This window comes from Siniperca chuatsi, linkage group LG23, assembly GCF_020085105.1.
Source record: "Siniperca chuatsi isolate FFG_IHB_CAS linkage group LG23, ASM2008510v1, whole genome shotgun sequence".
In the NCBI taxonomy this organism is placed as follows: Eukaryota; Metazoa; Chordata; class Actinopteri; order Centrarchiformes; family Sinipercidae; genus Siniperca; species Siniperca chuatsi.
Genome location: NC_058064.1, coordinates 831,323 through 858,337, shown reverse-complemented (window position 1 = coordinate 858,337; position 27,015 = coordinate 831,323). Strand labels below are relative to the sequence as shown.

General features: G+C 44.2%; 3 protein-coding genes across 6 annotated transcripts in view; all 3 read right to left on the bottom strand.

Moving 5' to 3' along the window:
• lrp6 (low density lipoprotein receptor-related protein 6) overlaps positions 1-4,520 on the bottom strand; it is a 51,842-nt gene extending 47,322 nt beyond the window's left edge. For both annotated transcript variants that reach the window (XM_044186558.1, XM_044186559.1), the window contains exon 1: positions 4,200-4,520. In XM_044186558.1, coding sequence (XP_044042493.1) covers positions 4,200-4,254 — 55 coding nt within the window. In that variant the 5' untranslated portion in view covers positions 4,255-4,520. The remainder of the gene's footprint in view (positions 1-4,199) is intronic.
• Positions 4,521-5,919: 1,399 nt separating this feature from the next.
• Positions 5,920-19,787, bottom strand: mansc1 (MANSC domain containing 1). 2 transcript variants are annotated; one of them, XM_044186566.1, is made up of 5 exons: positions 19,070-19,787; positions 16,577-16,785; positions 14,792-15,125; positions 12,780-12,920; positions 5,920-12,455 (listed from the first exon to the last, which is right to left on the bottom strand). In XM_044186566.1, the coding sequence occupies exons 3-5, from the start codon at positions 15,045-15,047 to the stop codon at positions 11,410-11,412; spliced, it is 1,443 nt and encodes a 480-aa protein (XP_044042501.1). In that variant the 5' UTR covers positions 15,048-15,125; positions 16,577-16,785; positions 19,070-19,787; the 3' UTR covers positions 5,920-11,409. The 2 variants fall into 2 exon arrangements, with proteins under 2 accessions (XP_044042501.1, XP_044042499.1); XM_044186564.1 differs by having other exon boundaries at positions 16,577-16,656.
• A 2,881-nt stretch (positions 19,788-22,668) lies between these two features.
• lg23h11orf98 (linkage group 23 C11orf98 homolog) lies at positions 22,669-26,626 on the bottom strand. 2 transcript variants are annotated; one of them, XM_044186570.1, is made up of 4 exons: positions 26,470-26,626; positions 24,938-25,062; positions 24,695-24,783; positions 22,669-23,718 (listed from the first exon to the last, which is right to left on the bottom strand). In XM_044186570.1, the coding sequence occupies exons 1-4, from the start codon at positions 26,503-26,505 to the stop codon at positions 23,594-23,596; spliced, it is 375 nt and encodes a 124-aa protein (XP_044042505.1). In that variant the 5' UTR covers positions 26,506-26,626; the 3' UTR covers positions 22,669-23,593. The 2 variants fall into 2 exon arrangements, with proteins under 2 accessions (XP_044042505.1, XP_044042504.1); XM_044186569.1 differs by having other exon boundaries at positions 24,686-24,783; positions 26,470-26,625.
• Positions 26,627-27,015: the final 389 nt, after the last annotated feature.

The following is a 27,015-nucleotide window of genomic DNA, read 5'->3' as shown; positions in this document are numbered from 1 at the left end:
TATTGATTATGAAGACATTTGTCAGTTGTAGCCTCTTTCTTCCGTACTTTACTTTGGTGACTGTAAACATGTTTTCTACGTATCTTTAGTTTCGGTGCTGGTCTCTAACACAAACACCAAAATAAAGAGACCCCGCCACGCGGTCCAGGATCCACTTCATTAGTGAGAATCGATTAGCAGCAGATGAACCTCGGCAGACTGATCAGCTGGTGTTGATTTGGGCTGTTTTGTGATTTCAGTCGCTGACATCAGCGTTAAGAAAACAAAGCCTCTGGTCAGCCTGCTAACGCGAGGAGGCGAGGGGCAGCCGGGGGCTCCGCGCCCCCTCTCCGCTGGATCTTGGCACTCGGCAGAACCCACAATTTGACACATCCAGCGCCGAGCACCAGCGTCGGATCAGAGAGGAGGTCGCGGCGAGCCCCGCTGCTCCGGCTGCCAGCCTGTTTCCACTTCACTCGGGGGGAATTTCCTTCTGCAAATATTTACTGAAGCACAACACGGGCCCTTCCAGGCCGCTCGCTGCCGCTAACCACGGTCACCGTTATCTGCTCGTCTGCTCGGCCCGCTCCACTGTTTGGGCAACACGACGCGTCCGAGGTGACGTCTCTAAACGTCCGACCAACAGTTCAGAACCCGGAGGATTCGGTTTACTGAGGTGGAACACAAACGCAGGCAGGAAATCTCCACATTTGAGACGCTGGAACAAGCAGCTTTTGGTATTTTGGCATTTAAAAAAAAATGATTCATTTTCTGTCGACAGACTAACCAAACGGTCGTTCAGCTCGAGTTATTACAGCAGAAGCTCCTGTGGCGCCTCAGTAATCTGAACGTCTTTGGGTTTTGGACAAAACAAGACATCTGGACTCTGGAGAACATTTTCACTGTTAGAAAACTGACGCTTCATAAACCAAACAACGAATCAAACAGACGATAATCAGCAGATGAATCGATGATGAAACGAATCATTAGTTGCAGCCCTGAACTGGAGTTAACCCGCTGAATTATGTCTTTATGGACGCACCACTCACTGGTCTTTGCTTGAGATCTAAACCAGTACGGGTGGAGTTCAGGTGGCTCCGGCTCTCAGATGGAGCGTCGGGTGGAGCTACACCCGCCTGCGGCTGCTGTCACCTTTTATTAGAAACGAAAACTAACGTTTGAACAGTCATACTCTGTCTGTAACGATCGCACCACATTCGTAAAGTCACCATCGCTGTAAAGCAGATTCAACAAATATCTGGTTCATCCCCAAGCTTTCGACCACATCCCACAGGCTTCTTCGGCGAATGGAACCTGCTCAGGCGTTACCTCGCGAAGTGAAACTTGAGTTTAGAAGATTTGATCAAAGACAGACAGCCGTTCCCTTTATCGATGCACGAGTGGAGAAAAACGAGACGACGAGCGGCCCGAGGGATCGAACACGTGACGAAGCCGCCTGGATTCAAAACGGAAACATGGTGGAAGGACGTTAAACTGTTTAGTGACTTTTAAAAATGGAAATGTGGCCTTTAACGGCAAACAGCTGAAGCACCAGCTGACTGCGGAGACTGTCAGCGGCGAAGTGATGAATACAAAGCCATCAATAAACCGATACAGGACAAGGACTGTCTCAGGAGACGTACTGATCCTGCCGTCTGAAACGACACACATCCCATCACGTCGAGCTGCAGCTGATCGGTTCATTATCAATTCATCTGCCAGATACACGATCGATCGGCCTGCGAAACGTCCACCGCCGCTTCCCGGAGCCCCGGTTCACTTCTTTTAACGCTTTGTTCGACCAACAGTCCAAAACCCAGACCCTCAGTCCACGAGACGGAAACCCGAAAGTTAACCCATCAGGTCAGAGGAACCGGCACTTTGGACATTTTCTGTAAGAAGCACGTTCTGGGTGTGCGGTCGAGTCCGGAGCGACAGATCAATGACAGGATCCATCAGAGACGTCTGATGACGCCGCCGTCCGCCTGGCGGATCAGCTGCGAACACTCGAACGTTCCCGTCTAGCGTCGTCTTCACTCTGAGCCACGCGGAGATCAATATCATCAGCTATCGTACGGCACCAGACAAACTGACAATCATTGATTATTAGCTCTGATATCCTGTATCAGTGTATAAATGGACACGTGTCAAATAAGACCTGCACAGTGACGTTTACAGCTGAAACCATCAGTCCAATAATCGATTAGTCGAGCGACAGAAAAATAATCAATTAATCTTTGTCAGTTTTCAAAACTGCCAGATCTGGGCTCCAGCCCCCCCCACGTGCGGATCCCCGCTCCGTGATCTAACTGTGGCGGACGATTAAACGATTAATCGGGACTGAGGAGCAGCTGAATCGATGTTCGCTGCGGCGCGTTGGTCGTTTGGAAGAAAAGCTTCGTGTTCAGCAGAGCACCGACTGCAGACTGCAGCACCGACTGCAGCACCGACTGCAGCACCGACTGCAGCACCGACTGCAGGCTACAGCACCGACTGCAGCACCGACTGCAGCACCGACTGCAGGCTACAGCACCGACTACAGCACCGACTGCAGGCTACAGCACCGACTGCAGGCTACAGCACCGACTGCAGCACCGACTGCAGCACCGACTGCAGGCTACAGCACCGACTACAGCACCGACTGCAGGCTACAGCACCGACTGCAGGCTACAGCACCGACTACAGCACCGACTGCAGGCTACAGCACCGACTGCAGACTGCAGCACCGACTACAGCACCGACTGCAGGCTACAGCACCGACTGCAGACTGCAGCACCGACTGCAGACTGCAGCACCGACTACAGCACCGACTGCAGGCTACAGCACCGACTACAGCACCGACTGCAGGCTGCAGCACCGACTACAGACTACAGCACCGACTGCAGGCTGCAGCACCGACTACAGACTACAGCACCGACTGCAGGCTACAGCACCGACTGCAGGCTGCAGCACCGACTACAGACTACAGCACCGACTGCAGGCTACAGCACCGACTACAGCACCGACTGCAGGCTGCAGCACCGACTACAGACTACAGCACCGACTGCAGACTACAGCACCGACTGCAGCGCCGGACGGTCGCCCTCCAGGCGGGGAAGCCAGGCGCCCTGAGACCGCAGAGCAGCACCGGGGTCCGGCTTCCTGTCACCACACCGAACCCCCCCCCCCCCCCTTCTGTCGGTCAGTCGGTCAAAACAAGACGTGAAGGAGAAAGATTCTAACCACATTCAGACACTTTAATGGAGAAAATGACGCCGATGATAGTTTTAGTGCTAAATAAACAAACCTGAGAGAAAGTAAATAAAATATGTTCAGAGACCAAACTGCAGCGCGGCTCCGGTCACACGGCAGCTGTCCTCTGTGTCTGACTGTTGTAGTTTTATTCGATTATTGGTGTGTTTTTAACTTGTTTCCCGACAGGCTCGAGCCCGTGCTGTGTGTCGGGTCTCACCTTTACCTTTACCTGTGTGAATGTCACTTAACTGGCTCCGTGTGAAACACCGCGGAGCTGCTGATAATTCACCTTTATCTGCTTTTATCGCCTGAGTTAGCTGGTTAGCTGCTGGTTAGCTGCTGGTTAGCATAACACCACAACATGAAGACGTAAACTGGTCCAGCTGGGACAGATTTCTGTAGTTAATGGCGATTTAATCACCGATAATTAGCACTGAGATTATTGATTAGCCATCGCTTTAGCTGTATCCGAGTAAAGTCGGGCAGCTAGCCGGGTGACTCGCTCACGTAGCAGCCGCTGTGCTAACCGCTGCTACTCCCTGAATCCCAGGCTCCACTCTCCGCTTCAGCCCGTTTAACGTTAAGTTGCTAGATCCAGAGTTAGCGAGCTAGCAGCCGCTGCAGCCTGCGGCCCCCCCGCGGACACACTCCGAAGCACGGGCTCGGGGAAGCCAGCGGGGCTCCCGGGAGTCTGCGGGGTCTTTTTTTCCAGCTAAGTTGGCTAACAGGCTATTTGTGGTTTCGTCCTCCTCCGGCAGCACACAGGCAGATAAGCCTGGCTGGCTAATGTTAGCTTCGCTGGGAAGAACCCAGCCCCCGGAGCGGGCCCCGGCCCCGGCCCCGGCCCGGGCTCGGCTCCGCACGTCCCGCGGTGAAGCCGCTTCTCCCGGCTGTTAGCAGCGCTTTTACACGTCTACAGAAGGCTGAAAACTGCGCTAAAGGAGGATTTTTTATTTAATTTAATTTTATATTTTACAGAAACTCACCTCGTATGAGAAAACAAAAACTACACAACAACAGGCTCCGCAGCACGACACCCATCTTCCTCCCGTTTCTTGGCCCTGCCGCCGCTTCCTCCTCAGCGCAGGATTCCCATCGCGGCGGCCGCTTCCTCGGGCAAAAACGCGGATTTCCAACAATATTCAGGTCGAGATTCGGCTACGATGCGCGTTACACCGTCCCCGCTTCCATCCTGGCCGGCTGGCTTCTTGCTAACTGCGTCGGATCAACTCTCTGTGTCTCACATTGTCCTGCAGGAGATCCGTCGTCTCCTTCCGCTGCGAGGAAGCTGCTCCCCCCGCCTCCTCCTCCCCCCGCCGCCTCCTCCTCCTCCTCCTCCTCCTCCTCCACCACCTCGCTCCTCGGCTCCGCTGCTTTCTATTGTTGTTCTGATTTCATGCTCTCCGGCCAAAGATAATGTTACAGCACTGAAACCGCCCCGCTGCCCGCACGATCAACCGCCGCTAAACAAGAAGCGAACGCGCCCCCAGATCCTGGATCAGGGACGCGAGCTGCTGCACGAAGCCAGGTCCAGCGTGTTCACGCACATTCCTGCGGGACTAGTTTCTCACAGAGACGGGATCCGCTCGGGACGCTGAACGTGGAAACAAGTTCTTGCCGAGTCCGAATCACGTGCGGGACAAACACTGAACCCAAAGCCAAAGCCCACGCACTGATCCTGGTCCCGGTCCCGGCTGCAGGGGGGACGAGGGGGACCGAGTGAAAACGCATCCGCAGAGTAATGTGAGATCATCAGAGAAAACAGTCAGTAACGGGTTAAATCCATAACTTTGATAAGTTAGAAGTCTGAGTCAGACTCACAGATTATCAGCAGGACTTTGGGAGAAAAGTAGTGAACTCAAAAAGTCAAAAAGTCACAGTATTTGAAAGATCAGAAACCCAGAAACTTCAGAGAATTAAGTCAGAATTAAAAATCTGGATTTAAAACATCACAAAGCAGTGATTCTGAAACAAAGGTCAAAATAAAACGCAGCATCTTATTCTGATCTGGGCTCCAAACCAAACATCTGTGTGCGAAAGAGCCAAAACATCTCACAGAAAAGTCCCTAATAACACATTAAAGCCAGAAACCCAAAGTCCAAAGAGACATAAATCATAAAAGTATTTGAAAAAGTCACGATTCTCAGGTTAAAGAAAAACAAATGAAGTCAAAACATAAAGTCAGACGTCCGAGATGAAGATGAAAAGAAGACTTTCGAGGACATAAGTGTCTGAATCAGCCGAACAAAGAAACAAAAAGTCAGAAAACATTATGAAAAATGAATCTGCAGATTTCATTTAAAGAAAAAAAGTTGTTTTCCTCAGAATTATAACTTTTCTAATCGAAGTCTGGGATTGATTTCTTTTCAGATCGCTGCCACATTTCAAATCTGAAGCAAAAGTCAAAGTTTTGGGAAAAGAAGTCGCAACTTTCTGACGATAAAGTCAGAATTCAGAGATTAATCTCTCTCAAGTTCTCTTTATATGATCTCCAATCATCTTCCGTAACACTGATCAACATCTTTTAATCAAATGTTTCACAGGTGAGCGAAGCCAACCTGAAGTTTAGAAATCTTTCCTTGAATCCATAAAAAGTTACCGTCTGTCCAGATAGAAGAAGATAAACAACAAACCCATTCATTATTATTATTATAATAATAATAATCACACATTATTTAGTTTGCTGATAAAACAACGACAACATACTCGAAAATCACATCTTTTTTTAATCCTTACAAGAACAAAACATCAAATTCCAACTTATGCAAAGGCATCACTTCACAAAACAAGACCAAACTATTTCCATCGATGTAATTGATTACACTGTAAAAATCAAAGCAATAGAAGTGAAAACAAGTCAACAGTGCAGCTTCAGGCGTTTCCGGCTCGGTGTCTGCAGGTTCATCAGGCTGCTGCTGCCACCTGGAGGTGAAGCGACGCTGCAGCAGCTTCAGTCTGCACACTGCCCCCCCCCCCCAAATACACTGACATCCAATACAAATTTACTTATTATAGGAAAATAGTGCGCGGCCAGTGTACTCTTACCTATGAAAAACAATCTAATATTTAAAAAGAAGCATATCATATTTATCAAAAAACACAGGATACAATAGTGCATCAATTTTCAAAGAATTGCATCCATCGGTTTAAATCTTTATCCACGTGTGAAACAATAAAAATGTGGACGAAATACAAAAACGACACAGTGAGAGAGTGAGTCCGACATCTAGAGTGAGTTGGTGATTTAAGAAGCAGTCGCAGGCTCGTATGGCTGAAGCATGTGGAAGTAAAAAGACATGCAGGTGTGCATCTTATACACAAAGGGTTAATCAACCCCATGGCGAAGAAGGCCTCAAAGCAGAAGGCCCAACGTACACATATATATCTGAGTCCACTACAGTCCAGTATTTCTCTACATTAGCTCGACTTCAGAGGCTTCCTGAGAATCAGGGAATAAAAATATTGCTGTTTGTTCTTTGTTTTCCAGCTGAAGTTTTCTCTACAGTCAACACGATGAGAACTAAACTAACTGATCGGCGGGAGGTTTAAAAAGGCGATGAAGACTTTCTAAACTCACTCTCTGGCCCATTCTCAGCTTTGAAGCACAATAAATAAAAGTCAGTATGTGATTAAAACCAAAAAGTCAGAATTATGAGAAAAGTCAAAACTTTAGAGGATAAAGTCAAACTTCTACGGAAGCATATTGCTGCCAACATGACAAAAAAAAAAGCTCAGTTTTTTATTAAAACATGAAAAGTTTCTTTCAGTTTAACTGAGATCTTTCTCACGTTATAACAAAATATTTTCATGTTGTGACAATTTCTCATTATTAATACATTATTTAGTTTTTGCAAGAAATGTTTATTATTAGAAACTATTTTATCTTGTTATATTACGAAACATACTCGTTATTACTTAAAATCAAAGTTTGTCATTAAAACTAGAAACTTTTCTTATTTACTATTTTCTCGTTTAGGCATCAACTGAATCTTTTTCTCATTTTAACTTTTAACAAAGTTTCTTGTTTGAGCAACATACAATGATTTTGTGTAATAACAGGGGCATTTTGTATTATAACAAGATAAAGTGATATGTTCACACAATTTGGTATCCTGTAACAAGAATATATGTTATTATAATAAAAGGGAAAATATTTTGTAACGACGTAAAAAGATCTTGTTAAAACAAGAAACGTTTCATGTTATAACAAGAAAATTAACAAATATTTAGCACATGCTGCCATAGAATTAATTAACATGAGAATTTGAGAAAAAGTCAGAAATGTTAGGACAAAAAATAACAAATGACATAATTCTGAGATAAAAGTAGACTTCTAAGAAAAGTCTTGGATTGAATTCTATGAATTAGAAGTCCCGAAAACGATAATAAAAAAAAAAAAAAAACTTTCAGGATTTTCAGGAGCTCAGGAAAGATGTCTGAGAAAAAAGTCAGAATTATGGTTAAAATTTTGAAAAAATAAATATGTCAGAAATAAAAGTTAGTATGTGATTAAAACCAGAGTCTCCAAAAGCAGAGCTGTTCATTAGTCTTTTGAACCAAGTCCAAGTCAAGTCTCAAGTCTCTAACCAAGTCAACAACCTTCTTGGCCCTAAGTAATAAGCATGCACCTCTAAGAAGATTTAGAGTCAGTGGTAAAGACAACACATGGTTTAATGAATCTATCTCATTCTCTATCAGTGAAAGAGATGAGGCATGGGCCAAGGCTAAAAGAAGTAATGATGCCAGGGACTGGGGACAGTATAGGGCATTAAGAAACAGATGCACTAAATTGATTAAAAAAAAATGCAAAAAGTGAGTACTACCTGAACTTAATAAATGAGAAACCTTATTATTTTTATTTTATTTTAAAAAAAAGGTGCAGATCTGATTGCAAGACCCATTGCCTCCATTTTTATTCTTAATCTAAGCAGTGGTTTGATCCCCAGCCCAGGTGGCGATCCCTCAAACTCAGTCAGGTTTAGACAAGGGTATACTACTACAACTGCAGCCATATCAGTCACACATGATATCTTTACTGCTCTGGATGATAACAAATCATGTGCAGCACTTTTTATTGATTTATCCAAAGTATTTGATTCAGTGCATCATGGTCTTCTCTTGCAAAGACTCAAATGTATAGGTTGTTGTGACCCTGTGCTGAATTGTTTTTGTTTTTTAACTATTTGACTGGGAGAACTCAGTGTGTGTCCATAGACAGTTATACCTCTGCACCTCTAACAGTAAAGAGGTGTAGGTGTTCCTCAAGGATCTATCTTGGGACCAATTTTATTTTCTATTTATATAAATGATCTTGGTGTAGGATTAAATCAAGCAAAGGTACAACTCTATGCAGATGACACTATTATTTATTACTGTGGCACCATCTTACATTTTTTCCAATGGATTCCTTACAGACTGCTTTTAACTTATTGCAGATGCCACTTGTTAAATTAAAATTGGTTTTAAACTCTAAAAAGACCAAATTTGTGATTTTTACGCAGTCCTGTCTTGACACCAGACTGCACTCATCTACTTCTTACAAATACCTGGCTTGCTGACAAGTTGACATTTGGTGTCCATATTGATAACCTCCCAAAAAAACACTTAAAGTTAGGTTTTTATTTTCGTTTAAGAATTCTTTTCCTGTTACTGCTAGAAAAAGATCAATCCAGAGTACCTTTTTGTCAGTATTAGACTATGGTGATGTAACTTATATGCATGCATCTTCATCTCTTTTTTAAAAACACTGGATCTAATCGATCATGCTACCTTGTGGTTTGTGACTTATATGAAATAGTTCAATGGACTTCACTGTGTTTAAGGAGAAAAACCCATATGATAATTTTTATTGCAAAAGCTTCACTGGGTGAATTATCGCGTACATATCCAATTTACTGACATATTACTCCAGCAGCTATAGCACTAGATCATCACAGAAAAGTCTCCTCGTGGTCCCCACCACCCGAACTGAGCTGGCTAAATTAGCCTTTTCCTTTCACGCCCTGCACGCTTGGAATGAGCTGCAATTCATACTTAACTTCTTTACCCTCTCTTGACATGTTCAAAAATATTTTAAAATCAGTTTTGACAGAACAATGTTATTGCTTTTAACAAGTGCCATTATTTGCCATGATTCTTTCTAGCCTCTGATCGCTGTATGTTTTGTATCTGTTTGTTGTGTTTTGGTATGTTTTTGTGATGTTATCTGTTCCCATCTGTACTTTTATATGAAACATTTTCTCCCTGACAGAAGAGATATTGTATCTCAGTGGGACCTTTCTGGTTAAATAAAGGATAAATAAAATAAAAAAGTCCTAGACAAGTGTCAGGTCTTTGAGTCTTAGTACGACTCTGAGTTTTGTAATTTGTTGTTAACATTACAAAGACTAGTTTAGATGGACACACAGATTTGTGTCTTTTATTATTGGCAGTTTGAGCTCTAAAAAGGCAAAACTACATTCAGCAGAGCATTTTTCAATATTTATGGGTCACCAAGTCAAAACTCCTCAGCGTTTTGTTTTCAAGTCTTAAGTAAGTCAAGCCTCACAGCAGACGAGTCCAAGCCAAGTCGCAAGTCCTCATTTTTGCAACTCGAATCCAAATCTCAAGTCCTCAGCTCTGTCTAAAACTATGAAAAAAGTCAGTTTGCGGTGATAAAGTCGAACGGGACAGTGCTAAACTCTTTACGACTCTTTGTGGTTTCCAACAGAGCCAGACGTGGGTCACACAAGTGATCATACGTGACAAACCTTGCTATTATTAAAAATGAAGGGTGGGCAATATGATGATTAATATCGTGAGACAAAATATATTTGTCAACCATCAGAGGGTTTCCTGTAATGTTTATACTGTGGTAGTTACCCCTTTAATATCTCTGGTTGTGTGAGACTTTTCTAGGCATTGCTGCAAATCAATGGTCAGGACAGATTTATGGTAATATTTGATTTTTATATGATTTTTGCATCATTATGATGATGTTTCTTGATTTGTCATGTGTCGCATTTTCTGGAGTAACAGATACAGTATCCGTGTCTGCTGCTTTTAGATTTACTGTATCACAATATACTCTACCGTTCAAAAGTTTGGAATCACCTGTTATCTTGATGTTTTTCTTCTTTCCTTCAGTAACGGCTGTTTTAACAGATAAAAACAGTAGAATTATTCACCAAATGTATTGTTTACGTTTGAAAGAGTTTTAGAATAATTAAATGATTAAAACTTCGTTTAGTTGACGTCCCCACAGTGAAAGTGACCCGAGATCATTTTTGCAGCTGGGCTGTGGAGGTTTTGGGAGCCGTTTGTCTCTGGGCCCTCTGCAGTCTCCTCAGCGGTCAGACTGAACAGGTTTAAACTGCGATTGTCCGTCCACAGTGTGATCGGCTGCTGTTCTGTGATCCGGCTCCAGCAGTGCTGACCTGGACTCGCCTGCTGTTTCTACTGGGAACGTTTAAGAATAGCAGCACGCCTGTTAATTCCCAGCTTGAGGCATTATTGTGCTTTGACAGTGAAACAGGAACCTGTTGCTGTTTAAATCTGCACAGATTTTAACGCTCAGCTTCAGTTTCTCTCACCAGCGACTGCTGATTTCTTATATTCGTATTTAACTGTTGCTCAGAGGATCTTTGTCTCTTTCTGCCCTTTCAGTTGTCTGGTTGAACCACGTACAGCGTTTTGTTCTCCAGGTACAAAACAAACCCCTCATGCAAAATAACATCTATTTGTAAAGAGGCTGTTCAGAGATACAGAGTTCCTCTCAGCCGTCTGTGGCAGGCGACCCCAAACCTTTGAACGGTAGTGTGTATCGATATCTCGATATAAAATTACATATCGGCGCTGTCAATGAAAAACCATGAATCTCCAAAATGACAACAGGCCTGTTTTCAGCTTTGTGACAATGCATTTTTCAGATATATTTCAGATATACTGAGGACACTATGCCAGAGCTGTGTGGTTATTTCAAAATAGTGCACACCCTCTGGCCAATCAGAATCGAGTATTCTCCACAGCCACGGTATAACGGCTCTTTAAAATAGTGAAGTAGACATTCAATTATTGTGTTACTTTGTGCTGTTTTGAAATTAAAATGTTATCAGATGAACATTAACAATCTTAAATTAACTAATTTTAAGTCTTGCTAATTGTCCTTCTGAGCTTCCGTCATAAAAATCAGAGACCTGTGAAGAGTTTTTTCCTTCCTCAGACCTCATAGTGCAGATCGTTGAGCTCCAGTCTTGTGTAATGGCGTCTGTCGAAGGACTCCAAGGCCTTGCGGCCGCCGACAGCCAGAGCCAGCGTGAGCACGGCGAGTCCCAGCACCATGAACGCCACCACGCCGCTCTTCACCGCCCCCCGAGCCGCTACCGTGTTCCCACGGCCGACACTCGAGTTCTGGAGGCCGTGGTTGGACTGGACGGCACCTTTGGGGATGATGACCAGACTTGCTGCCTGAGTCGTCCTTGTGGTGGACGAATCAGTGGTGGTTGTAGTGGTGGTGGTAGTAGGATTAGTGGTAGTAGGAGTAGTGGTAGTAGGAGTAGCAGTGGTAGTAGGAGTAGTGGTAGTAGTGGTAGGAGTAGTAGTGGTAGTAGAAGTAGTAGTGGTAGTGGTAGTAGGAGTAGTAGTGGTAGTAGGTGGAGGAGGAGTAGTTGTAATAGTTGTAGGAGTAGTTGTAGTAGTTGTAGGAGTAGTTGTAGTAGTGGTAGTAATAGTAGTAGTTTCCGGGTTGGGCTGTGGTTTATCAGTAGTTCTTGGTGCAGCCTCTGTGCTGGCTGTTACAGCAGGAAGTGATGTGGTGGAGCTCTGAGTGGGCGGAGCAGTTGTGGTGGTGCTGACAGGATGAGGCTTTGCTTTCTTGGCCATTTTATTTTGCTTTTTGGTGGTTTTGTTTGGCTTTTTCATGGTGGTGGTGGTTGTAGTAGAAGCTGCTGTTGTTGTGGTGGTGGTGGTGGTGGTGGTGGGTGCTGGAGTTACCGGAGGCATCGTGGCGATGATGATGATGGGCGGAGGTGCTGTTGTGGTGGCGGGAACCTGCGTGGTTGTGGTGGTGGTTGGTGCTGAGGTTGGCGTAGAGGTTGTGGTCGTTGTGGTGGTGGTTGGTGGCGTTGTTGTACTTTGTGTGGTGGTTGTAGTGGTGGTAGGTTGTGTGGTTTTTGGTGCAGTTGGGGCCGGAGTGGTGGTGGTGGTGGTTTGTTCTGTTGTGGTCGTCATGGTCACAGGTCTCATGGTGGTTGGATGAATCACGCCTGTGCAGGAAAGAAGACAGAGTGAGATGGAAAAGACGTATTACGTTGTTTTTGGCCAATAGGAGGCAGACACACAACCTCTGACATACTGTCAGCTTATAAAGTAGCTGATGCTAACATGTTAGCAGACAGCTGCCTACGTCCATCGAGCGATCCTGACTGATCCTTGGGGGACCTCAAACCACACTGGATTCACCTCCGGAAGTCATCGTGATGGGTATCTCGAAACCTCTCCCAGTAAAACTGAAGCTATCTGACCCTTTAAAATAACTCTAGAGAAGATATCAGGATAAGCAAGTTTTGATGGAAAGCAGATTAATTTACCTTTGTAGATGTCGTAGGTGTTGATGCCGTCCTGAGCCTTCATTAAAGGACAGTCCTGCTCTGTCTGACAGTGGAACAGGAAGCAGTTATCATCACCGGCGTGTTTGTTGGCGTTGAACACAGCCATGTTGCATTTGGCACCTTTAGAAACACAACAGCATGGTGTCATCGATGTACAGATATATTGATTTTAACAGATTTAAAGAATATTAAAGGAGAACTTTTGCAGACAATTCATTTTTGTAAGTGACTGTTTAAAATGGAGGTACATTTTATAGTACATTACACAATAGTTATGTGTACTTGTTCTGCAATGCACATGTATTACTATCAGTCCAAACGGGCCCCGCCCACGCCTGTATTCATAAAGCACCACACCAAGTAACAAGTAGAGTACAAGTACCTCAGAGTTGGACTTGAGTACAGTACTCGAGTAAATGTACTTAGTTACTTTGCAGGATTGTGCTAAACCATGTTATGTTAGGTCTGTTGTTCCTTTCTGAAAAGTCAGTTTTAGCACAGAAGTAAAAAAAAAAAAAAAACAGGCTCATTCTTTGATTTGCTTTTTAGTCAAAAATCTGTCTAATTTTATAACGTGACCAAGTTTAAACTGGTGAGATCCGGAGCTTTTAAAATATCTGTGCGATGTTCTTAAAACTGAAAACAGATTTCTAAGTAAAGCTCTCACATCTCAGCCTGAAACACTGCAAAAAGCCTGAATCTCTCTTTGAGCCCCTTGAATGTTTTCAAAGGCAGACGTCTAGACTGGATCCCAAAATGTACCGCGAGGCTCGTTGCTCTTGGCTCCCACGGGAACGAAGCGAAGTTTGGAGACATTGTGTAGACTTTGTGAGACTATATTAGTGTTTTTATGCATGCAGCTAAATGATGATACAAAATTTGGGAACAAGGTCTGAGATGATCCTAAAGAAACCTTCCTAGTGTCTCTGGTACTCATTTATTTACTTTTCACTTCTTTACTATGAATGCGTATTTTAAAGAAATGTAAATTCATGTTACCTCTGCTGTCTAATTGTTGTTTTTACCCTTCTATTCCTCAGTAATGGCTGCTTTTCTGTGCTGCATACATTTAAGATTTTACCGGTGTTGTACTTGAAGAAGTGGAGAAAATAATAAAGGCCTGATTTTTTCATTCCACTTCTATTAAATATAAGGAAGCTTCAGTAAATACCCATCAGTCTGTAGACCTTAGTTTGATATTTGGGGACATTTTCTGGTTTGTTTTAATACCCAGAGTCAGATGAAAAGATATATATCAGTTTCATCTCTGTGTGTTAGCACAAAGGCTGGAAGCAGGGTGAAACAGCTAGCCAGTGTAGCCACAAAACAGCTAGCATAATCAATGTTACGTTATGTTTTAATAGCTAGTTGACGTTATGCTACAAAGCTACAAACAGTTAGCATATCCAACATATACTAGCTGTATGTAGCTATTTGTAGCAAACCGGTGTTGTACACGGACAAATTTAGCCTAGCTTAGCACAAATACTGGAAAAAAAATGTATAAAAGGACAGGCCCTTATTCTTTTATCAAACAAACCGTGGCGAACCTATAAATCCGACGTTGGAGTTGTTGGAAGGTGTATTTTTCTTCTTTTGATGGAGCTAGGCTAACAGTTTCCTCCTGCTGCCACTCTTTGTGCTAAGCTAGGCTAAACACGTCCTGGATACAGAGAGAAGAGGATTTTACAAAATGTCAGACTGCTTCTAATGTACATTTCTCTTCAAAGCCCGACTGGATCTTTGAGACTGATATTGATAAGCGACAGTTATAAAAATCCAGTAATGATACTTTGGCCAGTGGCAGTGACCGGGATCCAGATCTGCAGTGAGCAGCACATTTTACAGTTTCTAAATGACCTCAAACGTCTTTGGCTTTTCTGTACTGTGATTTCTTGTTGTTACTTATCGGCAAGGGTTTATGAAACGTCTCTGGCCCTTGAACCCAGACTTGTCGTGAGCCTGTAGATCGACAGTCCAGGTTGTCTCACCTGGCTTGACTTCCTCTGAGCAGCAGGCGAGGACACAGTCCCGCTCTGAGCGGACCACCCGAGCGTCCGTGGCCGTCGTCGGTCTGTTTAAGGCCAGTCTGACGTTGACAATAACGTTCTGGTGTTGTCTGGAGAAACACGTCTCTGGTTCCACAGCTGACACGGGAAGCGATGTCATCATCGTCGTCATCATCAGCACGGCGGCGACGAGCAGCCTGAGCGTCCGCGGGGGTCGAGTGGACGCCGGAGGACTCATGGCTGCGGCAGATCTACGCTCTGTGATCAGAAAGGCCTCAGTGTCCACAGCAGGAGAGCAGAGATCCACACAAACGTACTGCAGGACACAAAACAGGACGCAACACAGATTACTTACTCTCCATTTTAAACTGCAACAACTGGCAAACGAAGGGGTGAGACCACTCTGAAGTCACGGAGAGTACACTGACTTTAAAGGGTCTGTTCACCCAAATTACAAATGAAAAGCTAACCCATTTCCACTGCAGTACTTTAATCCTCTAATACAATTAAAATCGTTCTGTTCTACTGAATTCCAACAGCAGGACTTGAAGCTCTGCAGTATTTTACCGTTGGGTGTCATTTTTATGAATGAAACTCGCCCCCAGACGGAGCGGAACGGCCTTCTGAAGCCCTTTGGAGGTGATGTTTAAACTAATGATCAGATCTCACGAGCACGCACCTCCTCGTCAACAGGCGACAGCCATCAGGCCGAAACCACAGATTTACAAGAAGAGTTTGGTGAATCCGACAAACGTTCGCACGAATAAACGGCATTCAAAAAAGTACGAAGTTTAGGAAAAGAATACAAAAATGTTCTTTCATAAACACACAACATCTGACATGTTATCAGTTTATAAAGTCGTTGCGGCTGCCGTGTTAGCAAACAGGTGCCTACTTCCTACTTTTGGACTTTTGGAATGTGAATATCTGAGTTTTCTAGCTGTAATTATGACTTCGCTTTAACGCTATTTACAAGTCAGAAACTCGTATTTACGATCACTCCGATATGACACGAACGCGGCATCGCTGATGGCTGTTTCCAAACAAAGATTTGTAATTAAGAACAGACAGAAAACATCCATGAAAAATAGCAACAGAAAAACGTCGACCATGTGGACGAGATGTTTGCAGCTGGTGTAAGTCGACTTGCAGAAATATAAACTCTTAAATCGACATATTTCCTTGATGGACATTTGTTGGTGGGACGGAAACGTCCCCTGCTGCTGATTTAATATAAAACATATGAGACAAAAATGGCAGTTCAGTCTAATTATGAGTCTGATTCAACACTGAATTAATGAGGTGGTCATTATTTCTTTAAGGGCAAAAATGCATTGAAAGCAAATCTCCGGCGTTATGTAACAACGGAACAAAAGCCACGTTACAACATTAACTCCTGATCAATCATCTTTAAATGAGTTTCTACAAGTTTCCGAACCAAAACGACATTAAGATCGAACGCTTTGTTGGATTTTATCAGCTCGTCTCAGCTTCTACTGTGTGCGACACCACAGCGTCCCACATCTGTCTCAGCGGACAACAATAGAACAAAAAGAGAACTAAATTAGAAATCAATCTGCGGAGGAAAAAATAGAAACCTAAAAATGGAAGCTGCTCCTTCGGGAGCCAAAGCACAGCAGCTTCCATTTTTAGATTTCTGCTGAAAGTGAATGAGGTCAGTCAGGGTTTTATTGACGGACACATTCGTTTGTCTTCTGCTTTCAGATAAAAACCCCAAATATGTTTGTATTTCGAGCAGAAACTCACCAGGCCGACAGCGTGAACAGTCCTCCATCAGACGCTCAGTGGGTCTTTGGGTCCACAGTCCACAGACGTCCCCCCGTCTCCTGTGAGGGACAGGCAGGCTTTATTTCACCTTATCTCCTTTACGGCTGCTGCTCTCTGACCCACAGGTTAGTAACCAGGTGTGCTTTGCACCTTGATCACGTCTGGAACTTCACACGGAGACAACAGGGCTGTAAATGTCGATGATAACGATAATAATAAACTTTACGTTCAGAAGTTCTTTGCCTCGGAAAAACAACATAACAATTTAGCACAGAAATTACATCAAATCTGGCAAATGAACGCGCAGAGAATGAAACAGAATAAGCAGAAAACAGTCAAATGAACAAATAAAACCTTGGAAAAATCTTAACTCAAGGTCCACTTACTGTTTTTCTCTGGAGCTTTAACCCACATCTAATGGGAGATTAACTGAGGAAGACTGTAAGATGAAGTAGAAGCTCAGAAAAAAGCAGGAACACAGTCTGACTGAACACGTGCTGAAATTAACGTTGAATATAAGAAAGCTGAACTCACAAATCACCCAAAGAGCTTTAAGTCTTAATGATTATACTCACATTTGTTTTGTTTTGTTTTAGTATGTGAAGCCGAGTTCATCGTGAAGCTAATTTCAGAGCGATATGCCAATGATGTGACCTCAGCCAATACCAGTGCACATTTTCTTCTCAGTGTTCAAATATATTAAGGACACGTTTGATCTTCCTATAATCTAAATGCAGCGTCGAAGCCTTCTCCACACTCGCAGGAGAGAAACACTCAATGCCCTCGTCTTACTAACGCGTTATCATGTTTTAGTGCCAGAAACGGTCCGTTAAAAACTAACCTGTGTGAAACGTGAAGCCAGAAATAATACAGAGCGAGAGCTTCGTGCTCTCAGCCCGTTTCTATTTGAAAAGCTTTTATTAAAAACCAAAAACGAGGTACTGAAGTATTTCAAACGTATGCTACATTTACACCTTCAGAGGGAAATATAGAACTTTTTACTTTAAATATTAAGAATTCACGAACAAAACATAAATCGGTTTATAAAATATGATGCACTTTTGTAACTACCCTGAAAGGAGCTCATCTGTATAATAAGTGATTTTACTTTTGATTCTAAAGTACATTTTGCTGATAACACTTACATTTCTTTTACTTAATTACATAAAGATCTGTATTTTATAATCGGCTCTTTCACTCGGATCTGAATTATTCTTCCACCAGTCTAAACCCTTCTGCCTCAGCTTCTGTTAAAGTCGCTGGAGTTCATCAAATCAGTTCACGCCTCGATTACTGTAACAGCCTGCTCACTCGTCTTCATCTAAAAACTCTGACAGACCGCAGACTGTACAGGACTCAGCTGCTCGGCTGTAAACCAGGACCCAGAGCTGCGACCACATCACACCTGGTTCAGCCTCTTTACATCGGCTCCCTGTTGGTTTCAGGACTGATTTTAAGATCTTGTTGATTACTTTTAAGGCTCTTCATGGCTCCAGACTATATTTTAGACCTTGTAATCCCTTATGAACCTTCACGTAGTCTGAGGTCTTCGGGCAGGGGTCTCCTGTCTGTTCCTGAGTCCAGGATGGAAACTAAGGGGGACAGAGCTTTGGCCATCAGGGCCCCGAGGCTCTGGATCAACCTGCCCGAAGACATCAGGCTGTCTGAGTCAGAGTCTTCGTTTAAGTCTCGTCTCAAAACACATTTTTATCTGAAAGCAGATCCTGATTTTACCTGAACTGGTTATTTTATTGCTTTTGTGTATTTTGTTTCTTTATATTTTGTCATTCACCGTGGTATTTTATTTCTCTTATTGTGAAGCACTTTGTACTTTGTTTTGATAAGTGCTCTATAAATAAAGTTTATTATTATTATTATTAATTATTATTATTAATAATAATAATAATAATAAATGTGGCTGTTTTGACAACAGGCGAACTGAAGGCGAAGCAGAAGTTCGTCTCAAATGCGCAGACCCGTAAAGATTCGACTTCGGCGAGCGAAGGCGCTTCGGTTCGGTCGAGAATGACTGAAACAGAGCGAAGGAATTCGCGTTAGCGTTGAGCACAAAGAGAATGCTGAAGTAAGTTTTGAAATAGGTCATTAATAGAGTCATTAATCTAACTAGCAAGCATCGGTACTTCCACGTAACTACGCCGTTAGCTAGCTAGCTGCTTGTGGCTAATAAGAACTTGAAAACACATATTTGGGCGAAGGCGAAGCTAAAAGCCGCTTCGCGCGAAGCTGCGAGCTGCTAGCTTAAAGGCCACATAGCAACGTAAAGAAGCTAACGCATCGCAGAGAAACATGGAGGCTCTGCAGCTCGTTTCTGCCTTTAATTCTGCGCACCAACCCGTCGACGTGTTGGTTTCAGCTGCGCTAATGTTGCTCAAAGTGACACAAAGCAACGCGGTGTAATTCCGCTGAAAGGTGGTTTTTTTATTCCCCCTCCGGCGGCTTCGCCGGTTGTACCTTTGTTTCCACCGAGGACACAGATTAACTCTGCGCGGCGCCCATCGCCCGTCCGTCGGTCGCTCAGCGGTCCGATGAGTCGGTGTTGGACTGGAAAGCCCGGCGGTCCCAGTCAAACCAGTTCAGTCCCAGTGAGCGAACAAGATGCTTCCCCCATCCCGGGAGGACATGTCGATGAAGAGCTGGTGGCTCGATTAAAAAATTAAAAAAAATAAATAAAATAAAAATCTCCCAAATTAAATCGCGTTTTTTTTCTCCTTTAAACGTTATAAAGACGTCAGTCCGTCACTAGATCCAGAGAATAAAACCGGCGACATGTTCGTTAAAAAGCCGTAAACCCGTCAGCAGCCTCTGGTCTCCGGGATGATGAACCACATTACATGACGGCTGGTGCGGAAGATCCGCTTCCCTCCGGAGTCTGACCCACTTCAGTCTTTGTCCTCTGGCAGGAGGGGGGGGTGGAGCCCGCATCCCAAAATCTGTGCTATTATTACTACCGGCTGGCTTTAAGTCACATTTATATGCGAATTAAAAGCTCATTCTTCCCTTTTATAAACCTCTGCGTTTAAAATCCCCGTTTATATAATCAATCAATCATCAATAACTGAAGAGGCTGAACATGAACAGTAAGAAAAGCTCTTCTCCAGCAGGCGAGCAAAGATGATCAGATCACAGAGACAAATAGTTCATAAAACCTCTGTGTGAATGAAATTATGGAAGCTCATTAACGCCAAGAAAACAAAACACAAACAAAAAAACATGACCCACTGAGTCAAAATGAAATGTTGTTTGAATAATTGTACGGAAGCCCAGCAGTTAGGAAAGACAAGGCAAAATGACAGAAACACTGAGGAGACGATGCGACTGAATAATCAAAATTATGTTTTTAAAGCAAAAAAAAAAAAAAAAGGGCCGATCACACAGAAGCGGAGCTATAAACGCGTCGCCAGCAAAACCCGATTCCCTACCCTACCGCAAGGTTTTTAGACATAAAGGTTTAAATATTCTCCACTTTTCAGCAAAAGGCGCGGAGTCGCACCTCTGGTCAATGTCAAACTTGGCCCCGGCAGCCAATCAAATCGAGCTAGAGGCGGGCTTTACTACTTAACCACTTTCCTCCCGTTGCTTGAGCGACCAGGTGAATCTCTCAGGTGAGTTTAACGCAGTTTACTACGCCGATAAATGGACTGACAGAGCTACGCAGCAGCAGCGCACGCTGCCCCGCCCCTCAGCGGTTTTGTTTTTGACGCGGCTGCGTCTGTAGTAGCAGTGCGTCTGTAGTAGCGGTGCGTCTGTAGTATTGGCGCGTCTGTAGTAGCGGTGCGTCTGTAGTAGCGGTGCGTCTGTAGTAGCGGTGAGTCTGTAGTATTGGTGCGTCTGTAGTAGCGGTGAGTCTGTAGTATTGGTGCGTCTGTAGCAGCGGTGCGTCTGTAGTATTGGTGCGTCTGTAGTAGCGGTGCGTCTGTAGTAGCGGTGCGTCTGTAGTATTGGCGCGTCTGTAGTATTGGCGCGTCTGTAGTAGCGGCGCGTCTGTAGTAGCGGCGAGTCTGTAGTAGCGGCGCGTCTGTAGTAGCGGTGCGTCTGTAGTATTGGTGCGTCTGTAGCAGCGGTGCGTCTGTAGTATTGGTGCGTCTGTAGTAGCGGTGAGTCTGTAGTATTGGTGCGTCTGTAGCAGCGGTGCGTCTGTAGTATTGGTGCGTCTGTAGTAGCGGTGCGTCTGTAGTAGCGGTGCGTCTGTAGTATTGGCGCGTCTGTAGTAGCGGTGCGTCTGTAGTAGCGGTGCGTCTGTAGCAGCGGTCCGTCTGTAGCAGCGGTGCGTCTGTAGTATTGGTGCGTCTGTAGCTGCGGTGCGTCTGTAGCAGCGGTGCGTCTGTAGCAGCGGTGCGTCTGTAGCAGCGGTGCGTCTGTAGCAGCGGTCCGTCTGTAGCAGCGGTGCGTCTGTAGCTGCGGTGCGTCTGTAGCAGCGGTGAGTCTGTAGCAGCGGTGCGTCTGTAGCAGCGGTGAGTCTGTACGCGTCTGTAGCAGCGGTGCGTCTGTAGCAGCGGTGCGTCTGTAGTATTGGTGCGTCTGTAGCTGCGGTGCGTCTGTAGCAGCGGTGAGTCTGTAGCAGCGGTGCGTCTGTAGCAGCGGTGCGTCTGTACGTCTGTAGCAGCGGTGCATCTGTAGCAGCGGTCCGTCTGTAGCAGCGGTGCGTCTGTACGTCTGTAGCAGCGGTGAGTCTGTAGCAGCGGTGCGTCTGTAGCGGATGCGTCTGTAGCTGCGGTGCGTCTGTAGTATTGGTGAGTCTGTAGCAGCGGTGAGTCTGTAGCAGCGGTGCGTCTGTAGCAGCGGTGCGTCTGTAGCAGCGGTGAGTCTGTAGCAGCGGTCCGTCTGTAGCAGCGGTGAGTCTGTAGCAGCGGTGCGTCTGTAGCAGCGGTGCGTCTGTAGCAGCGGTGAGTCTGTACGTCTGTAGCAGCGGTGAGTCTGTAGCAGCGGTGAGTCTGTAGCTGCGGTGCGTCTGTAGTATTGGTGCGTCTGTAGCAGCGGTGCGTCTGTAGTAGCGGTGAGTCTGTAGCTGCGGTGCGTCTGTAGCAGCGGTGCGTCTGTAGTAGCGGTGAGTCTGTAGTATTGTGAGTCTGTAGCAGTGGTGCGTCTGTAGCAGCGGTGCGTCTGTAGCAGCGGTGAGTCTGTAGCTGCGGTGCGTCTGTAGCAGCGGTGCGTCTGTAGCAGCGGTGCGTCTGTAGTAGCGGTGAGTCTGTAGCAGCGGTGAGTCTGTAGCAGCGGTGCGTCTGTAGCAGCGGTGCGTCTGTAGTAGCGGTGAGTCTGTAGTATTGTGAGTCTGTAGCAGTGGTGCGTCTGTAGCAGCGGTGCGTCTGTAGTAGCGGTGAGTCTGTAGCAGCGGTGCGTCTGTAGTAGCGGTGAGTCTGTAGCAGCGGTGCGTCTGTAGCAGCGGTGCGTCTGTAGCAGCGGTGCGTCTCTGCGTGATCGCCCCTTTAGGAAACTACTACCTTAAACGCTTTTTGAAGTCCAAATTATGAGTCGAAATTTGTACTTATCATAAATCAAAATGTTCACGTACTATTAATAATTATAATTGTGATTTAAAAATATTTTATTCGCACCAGGTTGTTTTCCTGGTGAGAATCAGTTTCCTGAATATGAACATTTAGTAATAATTAAGAAAACTACGTTTTAAGTTTAGTGTTTGACATAATGACATCAATGACACTGCACGTTATGACTGAATGTAACTTAATAAAATAAGTCAATATTTTATAATCTCTTTTATATTACCTTAAATTCTAACTTGATATAACCGGACTTAATTAACTCAACCTGTTTAATAAGATATAATACACGTTCACAATTCTGATCATGTTTTAAGTCAACATTTCATAAGTCAGAATTGCTACAGTGATAATTGAAATTGTAAATGTATATTAATCAAATCACACCAAATGTGCATGTTTGTTTATTTGTAAGCCGACAAGAAGTATAGAATAATACCCGACTTATTATTTAAAATAAAAGTTAAAGTAAAACAAAAGACTCTTTAAAGAAACTGTCGATGCCACTTTCTAATTTAATATAAACGGTCGGAACGAAACAAACAGCACAAGTTAAATGTTACCAGCAATGAACTATTTAATAAAACAGAGTTGATGAATGTGGTACAAATACCCAAGTTCTCCATTATTCTTCTTTTACGGACCTGAAGAACCCGCAGGACCTGAAGAACCTGAAGGACCCGCGGGTCCTGCAGGACCCGGGACATGAACACAGCCTTTGAAAACACAGCAGAGTGACGACTCTCACGTCAGGTTTTATTCTGACGGCGAATCTCTGGAAGCTCATTTCTGTCCGCCAGGAAAAGAAAAGATGTAAGAAACGACAAAACTAAAGACACCTCTGGTTAGTCCACATTAACAGATAACTGAGAGATGGTTACTGAGTCAAAACGTTTCAACGTGAGTTTTTTATTCAATAAAAAGTGAGATAGTTGAGCCAACACGTCTTCGTGTCAAAATGACGAGCTATTATTGATCCAAGCTCATAATTCTGACCTAAAAAGACGTGTTTTGACTTAGTAAATGTAATAATTTTGACTAAGCAGAAAGTCAAATGAGTCTTTTTAACTTGATTTAATAAGTCAAATCAAATCTATGAGATAAGTAACAATTTTGACTCACTGTATCACAAGTTTAACTTAGTAAATCTAATAATCGTAGTGGCATTTTGACGTCCTAACTGATCATTTTGACTTGCTGAGCATCTTCACTTTTCCTGGCGTTACTGGTCTTCCGTAGCTTCCCGTGTCTCTGAACCTTCGTACCCTTCCGGCATCTTTTCATAAAAACACACCTTGCCTGACTCAAACGGGTGCAGACAGATTAACGTCCCTCTGCGTACAAACTGATTCAACTTCACGCTGGTTCAGAGAAAACACTCGATCACATTTCAGAGTTCAGTTCAAAGACAAACTCGCCCGTTCAGCTGAAAGGCGGGACGCTCCTCCGAGAGACGGCGGGTGATTCTGTCGTCCCTTTATTCGATGTCTGCCATCTCTACGTCCTCCTGGGATCCAGCTGGTCTCTTGTTGTTCTTCTTCTTCTTGGTTGGAGCAGATGATGGGTCCTGTTTCTTCTTCGGTGGTACTGCTGCCGCTTCCACTGAGGAGCGCGACGACAACAGAGGAAACATTTTAATGGCTCAGAGAAAGTGAGACGTCGTCATGAAGCATCACAAACTGCACAGCAACAAACACAAATGTGTTTTCCTCAGACTTCTGTAAGACACACTAGAAGCACGGCTCTGTCGTCTACATGTCCGTCTGCCTGTCTGTCTGACTGTCTGCCTGTCTGAGTGTCTGCCTGTCTGTCTGAGTGTCTGTCTGTCTGTCTGTCTGTCTGTCTGAGTGTCTGTCTGTCTGTCTGAGTGTCTGTCCACCATTTTGGTGCAGACTGAAACATCTCAGCAGCTGTTGGACTGTGATGAGACGTGCTTCATCGTTCATGCTCCCCTCAGGATGAACTGTAATAACTCTGCTGATCCTCTGACTTTCCATCTAGCGCCACCATCAGGTCGACACGTTAACGTGTCCGACACTTTGGTTTCTGACCGAACACCTGCAGAGCTGCTGACGCTCCCATCGGCCTCAGCTGCGCTCTGCGTTCACTGCTAACTAGCTAATGTTAGCATGCTAACACGCTAAGCTAAGATGGCGAACATGGTGAACATCATACCTGCTAAACAGTTAGCATTGTCATTGTGAGCACGTTAGCATGCTAACTTGCTAAACTAAGGTGGTGCGTGTTTTAACTTGATTGTGAGCCAATTCAAAGACAAAAGAAATAGAGTTTCTGATCCTGATTCTGAAAATTGTTCAAGAATTGTTTCTTTTTCATCCAAGTTCGTCTTAAAACATATTCAGGTGTTTTTTTTTTTGTCCTGGTTGTCGTCTGTAGATTTATTGCCCGTGTTGTGTCCCGGCAACAAACCTACAGGATGTAGGAAAGAGGGGAACTGGTCCTAAAGAGGCTGTAACTTCTTACATGTACATACAGACATGCGAGTGTTGTTTTAAGACTCGTCCTTTTAAGCCGAACTAACTGTAAACAGTGCAGTGTCATCAGTTACCTTCCGTACCGGCCTTCTCCTGCTGCATGTGCTGCAGCTGTTTGAGCAGCTTTCGTTTCTTCTTCCCAGACAGAGTGATGTTCGCTCTCGGGCTCGACCTGAAATAAAATACACAGTCAGACAGAAACATGACATGTCTGACTTCACTGCATGCCCTACCATACCAAACAACATGAGAATTAGCTCCAGGTAGGTTAAACATCTGTAAACAGACAGATATTAATGTCGGGGCAGGTTTCATTGATCACTGACTTTCTCTTCTTCAGGTGATGGACGGTGATGAGACCCTGATCCACTACAGCTCCGACTATCTGACGTCTCTTCCTCTTCTCTTTGCTCAGAACTCGCCGCCGCTTGAAAAGATTCCTACCCAGTTCCTGCAAGACGACAACGACGTGCGTTTGAGCAACAAGACAGATTAATGATGGCAGCTGTTCGTCAGGTTGTCACAGAAAAAGTGAATTTCTCAGCTCGTGAACTTCATGTCACGGTCGCATTAACAGCGTTTCTGCTGCGCTGGAAAACAGTATCACCTAAAGAGTTAAGAGCCATCAGCACAGCAGAGGGCGGACTGAACACACAACAGGGAAGCTATCGCTACAGTTTGTCTCTCGTGTGTTATCGTTAACTTCCAGTCACACGGCGACGCGTCAGATAAATCCGTGACGATCTTTCAAAACCACAGACGGTTGGATAACATCACTTCCAGGAATCTCAGAGACCGTTTGCTGTTTTTCTGATAACAGCAGAACGTAGCTGCTGTTGTTCGTACGGGTACGTCATGACCATTAGTGGAAGAAGTACTCAGATTAGACTCAGCTTTATTGTCGTTACACGTGTACGAGTACAAGGCAACGAAATGCAGTTCAGGTCGAACCAGAAGAGCAATAAGTAGTGCAGGATATAAAGTGTGGATAGAGCAGTATTATGAAAGTAATATGGACATTATATACAGATGGCATTACTATAAACAGAAGGATACTGATGGATATGTACAATAATGAATTGGACTGGGCAGAACAGCAGTGCAATGAATATAAAGTAGTGCAAATTATGGAAAAAGTGAACAGAAAGGCTCATTGGAGAATGCAGGCATCCTTTACTTCAGTGAAAGTACTAATACCACTCATATAGAAGTATAATCAGCAACATGTAGCTAAAGTGTGACAGTGAGAGTAAAACGCTTCCTGTCAGTGTTTTATTATATCTGATGTTTCTGGATTCATATTCCTGCTGCATTCATGTGTGTGTTGCATTTTACTGCTGCAGATGTTTCAGGTCGAGCTCATTTTAACTGCTTTATATCCTGTTGGGCAGTTTAACCTGCAGCAATGCATCATGGTCTATAAGGTCATCACGTGTCTGTTGCAGTGCAGTAAAAAGTACAATATTTGCCTCTGAGATGGAGCTGAGTAGAAGTATAAAACTGCATAAAATGGAAATACTCAAGTACAAGTACCTCGAGCTTCTACTTAAACAATCCACCGCTGCTCATGACTGTCCTAATCAAAACTGTGTACTTTAAAGATACAGCCAGAAAAGAAAAGGCGTAAAATATCTTGAAACCTGTAAATAAAGGACAACAGGAAGAAACAAACAAGCTAAGTTAGCTAGCTAATGAAGTAACAGTGTTTACGTTAGCTGTCCATGCTAGCTGCTGACTGCCCGGCTATTTATTAGTTAGCTCTGGTAAAACACGTCCTGTGCTTTATCTCTATACTATCTCTATACTATCTTTATACTATCTTTATACTATCTTTATACTATAAAACAGTGTTTCTTACAGTTTTCGGTCTGTTTATCTTCCCTCCTGGAGCCATGCTGATCTCTCACGTGGGGCGAGCCGAGCTTCTTCTTCTGCGGTTTAAATTCCCGGCAGCCCTCAGGACTCGCGGCTCTTCACCGCCCCCCTCGGTTCTGTCCACACATTACAACGACAGACCTCCCAACAGACAGAAGAAGTCTTCAAATCATTCACTGAAGTACAAGAAGCAGCACCACAGTAGACAAATACTGCGTTACAAGTATCAATACAAGTTTTAATCTGAAAAGTAGCTTTAGCTCTTAAACGAATGCAGTGAAGTGAAAAGTGGCACAGACAGCGACAGCGACATATATAAACAATTCTTCTGTTTATGTGTGTTTTTATTTTACACTTGCTTTGGCAATGTTAACATCTGGTTTCCCACGATGCCGACAAAGCCCAACTGAACTGAACTCAGAGAGACAGAGAGTGTTTTTGATGTTCTCATTTTTACTGGTATATTTCAGCACAGCAACAGTTCAGTCGTTCAAGTTTTCTCACTCAGATATATATATATATATATATA